The sequence below is a fragment of the Trichechus manatus genome, unplaced genomic scaffold (assembly GCF_000243295.1).
Source record: "Trichechus manatus latirostris isolate Lorelei unplaced genomic scaffold, TriManLat1.0 scaffold00100, whole genome shotgun sequence".
NCBI lineage: Eukaryota > Metazoa > Chordata > Mammalia > Sirenia > Trichechidae > Trichechus > Trichechus manatus.
The window spans coordinates 2545607-2554900 of record NW_004444036.1 but is presented as its reverse complement, the minus strand read 5'-3'; the positions used below and the strand labels follow the sequence as shown (position 1 = coordinate 2554900).

At 38.9% G+C, this 9294-nt stretch overlaps 1 protein-coding gene across 1 annotated transcript in view; it reads right to left on the bottom strand.

Annotated features, from left to right (window-relative positions):
• The window catches only part of CDKL5 (cyclin dependent kinase like 5), a 155086-nt gene that overhangs the window by 1330 nt on the left and 144462 nt on the right, over positions 1–9294 (bottom strand). The window contains exons 16-17 of the mRNA XM_004382822.2: positions 7187–7286; positions 2213–2332 (exon numbers count right to left, since the gene is read on the bottom strand). Of these exons, the coding sequence (XP_004382879.1) occupies positions 2213–2332; positions 7187–7286 (220 nt within the window). The remainder of the gene's footprint in view (positions 1–2212; positions 2333–7186; positions 7287–9294) is intronic.

The window sequence follows — 9294 nt, the reverse complement described above, 5'->3', positions numbered from 1 at the left end:
GGGGATAAGGTTTGAGTGTTAAAAATGCAAAGCAAAGCAAAATAGGCAAAAACTCCACCAAATCTAAAATACAATTCATTCACAGGAGGCCTTCAATTCCTAAAATAGGATCCCAGCTGCTCTGCCTGTCTGTGTGGCTGCTGCCTAAATGCCCTACGGGTGCTGCACCGTGAGGGAGGTATGGTCTTCAAAGCAGAAGGCAGGGTCCTGGAAACGGCTCTGCCCCTCATGGGCCAAGGATTCCAGGCAGTCCTGAGCCTTAGGCTTCTCATTCCCTGTTCCTCTCCCTGGGGGTGTGGGGAGGGTCACTCTGGGAAGAGGCATGTGCAAGCACTCCGAAATTCAGGACCCTCACCATGCTCCAGGACACAGCTAATCCCTATTACTGGATGCTGGCACTGCAGCTGCAGTCCTAACCTCGGGCACCTCTGGCTGCCAATCTTCAGAGCACCTCTACTCCGAGTGTCAGGGACATGCATTAAACGGCTAAGCAAAGTTTTAACAAAGCGCTAAAGATCTCGAGGAACACTACAATATTTGAAGGAACAGCGCCCTGAAACCCAAAGTTGACTACTTCAGAATGGACCCAACCAGAAATCAATCCTGGGGATGTATCCGCCATTGCAATTTCAGTCTTTCTGAGAAAGCTTTGTGGTCCCCGCAGGAGGTAGCATGGTACATTGCATGCTCAAGTGCTCAAAATCTTGTTTTCGTTTAACTGGTGTGGTAGTGCGATGAGACTCTCGTTATCCGCATAGCCTCGACCACAGGTACTATCAAGCAATTACAAGGATGTGGACTGTGCTGGAGATACAAAGGTACCTGAAAAGAGCTTCTTGGCAAAAGAAGTGGTTTCACAAAGAAGGTTCTAAAGCCCCATGTTCTTTTTTTTTGAATTGGGACTAGAACATCAGGCCCTCACTCAGAGCCTTGGGCTTTTAGTGTGGATACACACCCAATAAACTTGGCTGTCTGGTTCTCTACCCAGCCGCCCAGCCTATATTATGTTAGAAGCAGAAACTGGTTAGGGATGTAGAACAACAATTTGGGGATCCTTTCTCAGGAGCTCTAAGTAACAGCTTATAGTTAAAGAGTAAACAAAACAACAACAACAACAAAAACTCTCTAAAAAGGAGACCTCCTCCTCCAAATCACAGAAACCTGTGGCCATTTATAGGTACAAGTAACCCTACTGCCTCAAAAGCTCATGAGACTGACTGAAATTATAGCCGGAGGAATAATCAATTCATAAAATACTGAACATGATTAAAAACCGAGTTAGATTACGTTACTATGCTCATTATGGGATACTGACAAGATACACTATTAGAACATTTGTAATCAAAATAGTTGTTTAAGGGACAAACCTCAGTTAATCTGAAAAAATGTCTTGATTCGGTTTTTGCTTATTGCCCCATTAATGGCAGATAAACGTGATTAACGCAATACTTGTCTAATATGCAGTTGTTAATTCAGCTGTTTGCCTGTTTTCCATCAGAAACAGTGTGGATTTCAGAAGTTTGAACATTCTTGCAAGAAACCTCATCACATCTGTCTTTCAAGGCCCGATTCATATGCTACCACCTTTAACGAAACCTCAACCTTCCCAGCATCTTCTTTTATGCCACGTCTCAATTTTTACCATGCATTATGGTTATTCATGGATCTTCTCTTTCTCCTAGGCCAGAGACTATTTATGGCTGGGACTATATTTTATTCATCTCCTCTCAATCCCCTACCTGCCCAATCCCACACCTAGGTGAAGGCTAATGGAGGCTCACTATTTCCCAATAGGACATGGGTCTCTGAAGGCAAATTCAGCCTCGCTCCCCAGATGTATCTGGCTATTAATGACGGTGTATTTTGGAAGTCTCTCAGCCTTACTGCTAACATTAAAAAACCAAACTCGTTGCTATTGAGTCGATTCTGACTCATGGCGACCCCATGTGTTACAGAGTAGAACTGCTCCATAGGGCTTTCGTGGCTGTGACCTTTACAGAAGCAGATTGCCAGGCCTTTCTTCAGCGGTGGCACTGGGTGGGTTTGAACCACCAATCGTCAGGTTACTTGTAGATTGCAAATCATTTGCGCCACTCAGGGACCTTTGTTGTAACATTCAGAGGCTAAATTTTCTCACCCCTTCCCCACCCCCCGGTGTGAGACAGTCACTGTGGACTCAGAGGGTCTAGGAGTGACACACATCTTCACTCACCTGGATCTGCAGATCTGGGATCTTCTCGGGACGCCACTCCTTGGGTCTGCTGCTCGGGGTGCTAGCGGAGTGAACAGTTTTCTGTAATGTCAGAAGATCTGGGCCATCAGAATTGGGCACCTAGAACAGAATATGGACGAGCATTCAAAAAAGCACACTGATATGCTTGATTAAGATATGCAACCACACCCAAGACGAAAACAAAACCCCAAAGCAAATCAAACCAAAACTCAACCAAAATAAACAATAATAAAAAAAGGACCCACTAAAAAAGGAAACCAAACGTCTCCCAGTGTTCACAATGCACGTGATGCTAGTTAAATTCTGCTGCCCTCTTAATAATTTTCCCTGCATTAGGAAAAATTGGCAGATGTCATGCAGCTTTGTTAAAACCTCAACCCGTAAAGCATTCCCATGCTGTTAGTTTTATCGCTGTAAGAGAGAGCAGTTAAATCGGGCTGTACCAGGAATTGCTGGCGTATCCTCATTCCATATTGCAGTTAGGTTATGAACCAGTTCAATAAAACAAACATTTTGTCCTGCTGGGAAAATGATCCAAACACTGTATTTAGTGGTGCCAAAGAAGTCGAGTAGGCTTTCAAGGAGAGCAAAGTGGAAAAGGGTGGTTTGAATCATATTCCCAAAATACTGCCCAGTAAATCTGGGTCTAGCATTATGCACTATGAAAATGTTGCAAATTTGTGCAGTTTGTCTATTTATCAGTTTTGGTGAACACAGAAGAGTAATGCCCCATGCCAAGCAGAAGCCCTGGCTTAAACTAAATCACCAGCAAAAGCTACAGCCAGGCAAGGAAAGAACAAATCACCAACTAATAGAAGCTGCTTTTTCATGGAGCCCGCTAGCTCACTCAATTTGGTCAATTCAACTTGGTTTCAAAGAAACAAACTGCAAACCAAGTGTTAACAAACTCTGTGAGCCAAATGAAAGGACATCTCTTAATTGTAACTGTTAATCTAATTCTTTACAGGAAATAAGGGATTTTATGCTATCTGCCAACAATTGGCTAATGAGACAATCCCAACTAGTCTTTCACTAGTTTGTTTAATAGCCTTTATGCTTCATCCTCTTTAACTGATTCAGAAAATCCAGAACGGCAAAGAATTTGCACCTAAATGAATTTATGGAACTGGCTCAGGTACTTAACTAGCATAAAGAGAATATGACCCCATGAAAATAAAAGCCATGCTGTCGTCATCAGTAAAACAAGTTTACTGAAGCGCTTTTCAGGACTATCACACGTAAAAACGGGTACCATGGGTGGAGGGACTACAGGAAGCTTTTTCAAAGAAGAACTATGCTTTAAATGATTCTTTGAATTAAAAAGAGGAAAGAGGGATTTCTTGATGCTTGGATTCTCCCCGTTGGTGGACTCTATCTGCAATATAAGATACAAATAAACTAATTGCAAAAAAAAAAAAAAAGGTGCTTTTATTGAAACTACCAGCCCTTGGAAACCCTCAAATTGTTCATTAACAACAGTTACAGAAAGAATCTCTATGCTGTGCATCTATAGAGGTTCTGTGCCAGCTCTCACTTGGACATACAGATGCCAATAATGCAAATGGAAGATGTGCACAAACTTCTTCTAAGTACAAAAAGAACACATAGTCATGGTTATTACCCATTCATTACCCACAGAAAAGACTGCCTTGAGACGTATAGGCGTCTACTCATGTGAAGCTTACTAACCATTTAAGGATTGATTTATTAACAGAAATATGATTATTATAAAGAACTTGTTCAAAGAGCTATTGATGAACTTCAATCTTTTCCTAATTGCTAAAGAAGATGTTAGCAACTAAAAAAACTACCATGTAATTTTCCTAGTGGGGGAAAAAAAAAAAAGATACTGCAATCCCTTATGAACTTGGTCAACTCTTGAGCCAGAAAACATCACTTGAAAGAGGAATATCACTGTTGCAGGATCTTTGTGTTGAGTAAGAAGCTTGATCTACACTCTTGGAAATATCTGTCTGATGGAAAAATATCTGGCACAATTCAGAATACTGGTTTTCAAGGTGAAGAAACAAGTTCAATCTTTAAATGGAAGCATCGTTACCAGTTCAGATACTAACTAACTAGGATAGGATTACAAAGTTGGCAAAGTCGCCATATGTTCTGAGGGTTTATGTAACTCTCTGGATATGTAACTGAAGCCAGATTTCCCAAAGCAGCTTCCAGATTTGCTTGAGTCAAGCCAGGCACCTTTACAATACAGAATTACTTTTTGGCACCACTTTTCCCCATTTTGGATATCTCAATTGTCAAAGAACTAGAATGTATATGAAGGTATCCAGATAGTCTTTTATGTGTGCGTGTATGAAGACATTAGAGTAAAATATCCCAAAATTCTCCTGTTCCAATGACAGCATTGCTAAAGAAGCTGGAAGAGAACGCGCAGGAATAAGCGGCCAGAGACTCTCCAGACAGGTAGGCCCAGGGCATGGACTGAGCCTGGAAGAGGTATTCAGGAGAACCCAGTTCTAGTTTTCCCAACTGACTATGTGACTTTGAGCAGGTCACAACTAGTCTGGGCTTAGTTCTTAAATTAGTGAAATCAAGGGGTTAGACTAGATTTAAGATCCACCTCAGCTTTAAAATTGCGTGATTCTCTACGGGCCCTGGGCATCAGATTTTAAGTTCAAGTGGAAAGGATGTTGCTTGCTGCTGTCTAAGTCGATTCCAACTCATAGCGACCCTACAGGACAGAGTAGAACTGTCCCATAGGGTTTCTTTATGGAAGCAGATTGCCAGGTCTTTCTCCCGTGGAGCTGCTGGGTGGGTTCAAACTGCTGACCTTTCAGTTAGCAGCCGAGCACTTAACCACTGTGCCATCAAGACTCTTTGGAAAGGATGTTAGCGGATGGTAATTTTCCTATTTAATCTGATCTATACAATCTTGACATCTAAAATTTGGACTAGATCCTGAATAATAAAGTCAAACGGGCTTTAGGGTTAACGTTAGTCTAAAGTGGACAGACATCAAAAGCTAAATCTATATATAAAAAATACCTTCAATCCCTTGATCCTTTCTACTTTCTATCATTTCACCTCCCCCCACCCCCCGCCACCCCCACAGGGGCTGCAGACCTCTCTGCAGCTAGGGACAAAAACAAAACCTTGAAATAAAAATAACAGTGGTCAGGAGAAGGTGGCCTATGTTTAACATTCATAAAAGATAAGCACGTTCTATAGACAATGATAAAAGTTTTACTTTATTAGCACTTGAAATATTTCAAACTTCTCTAGATTAAATTAGGTCTATTTCATTCATCTTGTCTAAATAACAAAGGTAGTAATATTTGACTGACTGGTATTTTGACTGGACACTCTAAGTGGGCTTCGGTTAGAGATATAGGCAGGCATTTTTTTTTTTTTAATGAGAATTTCAGAAATATTATGCAGCCATTAAAATGAAGATAATAAAGTCTGTGTAGTAACATAATATTGTGTGTGTGTCTATACAAACCCACTGCTGTTGAGTCGATTCCGACTCATAGCAACCCTATGCGACAGAGTAGAATTGCCCCACAGTGTTTCCAAGGAGCAGCCGGTGGATTCAAACTGCTGACCTTTTGGTTAGCAGCCAAGCTCTTAACCTCTGTGCCACCAGGGCTCCATAGAGAGATAGGTATACTGCTAAAAGCCAGAACGCAAAATTGTATTAGGAAAGATTATGTATGTAAGACAAACTAAAAAATCAGCTTCTTTCCACAAATATATGCATAGGCTAAAAAGCCAGAAGAAAATATATCAAAATCTTAATACTGCTTGTGGTAAGATCAGAAATGATCTTTCTCTTTTTCTCAATTTTTCTGTAATGAACTCATAGTTATTTTATAATGAAATAAATTGAACAAAACAAGCAAGTAAAAGAACAATCTAGAAAGGTAATCTAGAGAGGCCTTTGTTAATATTTCTAGAACATTTGTGAGACAAAAATCCTTACTCTGGGTTATTACGTACTTTGTTACTATCGCCTATCTTATATCTTTACTTACCGTGAAGTCATAACCCTAGAATCTTCACAATGGAAAGGACTCAGAAACATTGAGCTCATCTCTACTCATTTCAGAGATGAAATCAATGAAGTCCATCCCAACAGGCCATTCTGATTATGCCTTTTTCCTCTTCAAAAAAAATAAGAGTAAATCAGATTGAAGTAAAACTAGAAACAAAGCCATTTAAAATGGCTAACTCAACCTTGTCTGGTCTTAAAGGTACCACAAAGCACAGGGGAAAGAGGCCTCCTTTGGGTGAAGAACTGCTCCTCCACTATCCTGTTGGCCTAGTTTCCCATGTGCTCTTCTGTCAATAACCAGTAGACCTCTTGCTTGAGTGGTTCAGTGAAGGGATGTGCACGGCTCCATGGAGTCAGCCCTTTGTTCAGAAGGGTCCCAGAAGATAAGCACATTCTATTTCATAGTTCAATCACAAGATACACATCTTCCTACTAAAGCAAGCCTTGAAATGTCAAATACTATCTCCTCTCTGTGACTACACAGCTCAGAAACACATTTAGCAACATGTGAATTCTACAATCAGCCAGGGGAGAATAATGAATGATGGTTATTTACGAACTTCAGATTCAAATGGAAACCAAAACCATTTCTTATGTTTTCACATAACTCTAAACCCCTGGAAAGAAACAAATCCTGCAGATTCATAGTTTTTACATGAATATAAATCCACTTGGATAGGGATTTGATTCAGAGAGAGTTAAAGTGTTCTCTCTCTTCCAAATGAAGTACCTTCTATTCTGTTGGATCTAGAAAGATCTCTGTGAGAGGAGGAGAGTTGTACAGAATTTCAGAAACAGACATATCTAGTGTCTCTTTCTCAAGTTGCAATAAGAAAATAGATCATTTTGATTGTCGCGTACAAAGCGTAAAGTATTCATAGAATAATGTCGAAATAGATACCATTGTATATAGAAACTGGCCATCTACTTACTCTTTGAGATTTCTTCTTTTTCTTTTTCATTGACTTGAGAAAACCTTGCTTCTCCTTTTCCTTGACTTGTTCAGAATGACCAAGAGTTTCAGGACTTTTCCTAAATGGGAAGACATTTTTATCACGTTTCAATCATTCTCTTATCATATGACAAATATAATGAACACTGAAAATGCATGACGAGAGGCTCAAATAGCCACAAAGAATCCAGCCCATATGTAAAGACTCTCTAGAAAAGCACAGGAGAAACCGTGGTTAAGGACTCTCGGCCACAGTTAATGACAATCCTTTGGCACAGCTCACTCGAGCTAGCAATTTGAGCATTATCACAAATGATCTGGATCTGTGCAGCACAGCCTGTTTCATGCTGTGGAAAACCTCAGAATCAGAGATTGTGAAAAGGGCATGGCTTAAAAGATGCCAAGGGAGATGGCAGAAACATTTTCAATGCCTTCATTTTTCTATTTACCTTTTTAAAATCAGCTCAACAAGTTTATTGCTAGCGGCATGCCAAGTTACTGAACATAAAAATCAACGCTGCTACAGAAACATTATAAAAGTTAAAAAAATTACCTGACACTGGAAAATTCCTTTATAAAAATCTTTTAGCACTTAAAACTAAACAAAAAATAGATAAGAAAAAATGTAGACAGGATGAATGCTTTAGTACAAAACACTCTTATGACATTAAGCGTGACACCACTGACATCGCCAGGTATTTTAATAAAAATAGAAGACGTTAAAAGACAGCAAAGAAGACACCTTGGTCCCAATATGTTGGTTAGTTTTATGTTAAAATAATAAAATACTATTATATATTACTTAATTTAATTTACAATTTTTATAAAGTAACTCAACTAATGTTATTCCACAAAAAGGTACATTCCATGGACTTTATCTTAAATTTGAAAATCTATATGACTGTTGAAAGCCATTTTCTCAAATGATTATAGATTTCTGCTATTAGCTATTTCCTAAAATCAAGAGTGGCAGAAATGTTGAAGGTGACAGAGTTGATTCATATTTATGGCTTCAGGTCTAACACAGTGATGAAGTTACTAGAACATTAAGAAAACATGAGCAAAGCCGTATCATGCCTCAATTTGGCTAAATCTATGTGAAGGGAGAAAACATGTATATGAACAATTACAGATCCACGTGACAGAAAACACCATGAAGCTATTAAAAATAAATCGTATCTTAAAAGACTATTCACTAACATGAAAGAATACTCAAGCTACAATACAAAGTAATCAGGATGCAAAATTTTGTACATAATATGAGCCAAACTGTATTAAAAAAAGTACGTATGTATATATACACATACATTAAAAAAAAAACTAGGAAGAAATAACATATTAATTGTTATCATCTCTGAGCAGTAGAACTATAACTCAGAATTATAACTCTAAGTTATAGTTTCTTCTTTACAATTTTCAACCAACAAAGATATATTACGGATATAATAAAAAGGTTTTATTAACCACAGAAAATTTATTTTTAAAAAGAAACAAGAGCTCAAGATCAAAGACAACCAGGGAAGTGATTTTAAAACAAGAGAGAGAAAAACAGGAAGTAAAAACCATGACGGCTTGAAGGAGTAATGATAATTTCTTCTTAAGTGTTTAGCCTAAAAAAGTTAATGAGAATACCAAGGAAGGAAAATCAGGTACTGAAGGTCCAAGGGTTCCTGAAACTCATTAGGAATTGCAATTTTGAACACCACTGAGAGAGTGCCAAGTTCTGAAGTGAAACTTTGGTAATAAAATACAGCCAATAAAATAACTAATGTTGGAACTCTGACTGATGATGCATGTATAATTTTGGAAGCTAGAAAACTTCAGACATGAAGGGAGGAGTGGGAATGGAATGGTGAAAAGGTAACAATTCTTTTTTTTCCTTGTTGCTATTTTACTTTAGTTTTTTTTTATTGCTGTAGTTTAAATGAAGTTTACATTTCAAGTTAGTCTCCCATACAAAAATTTATACATACATTGTTATGTGACCCTAATCACTCACCCCATTCTGCGACAGCACACTCCTCCTTTCCACCCCCGATTCCCCATGTCCATTCAACCAGCTCCTAACCTTCTCTGCCTTCCCATCTC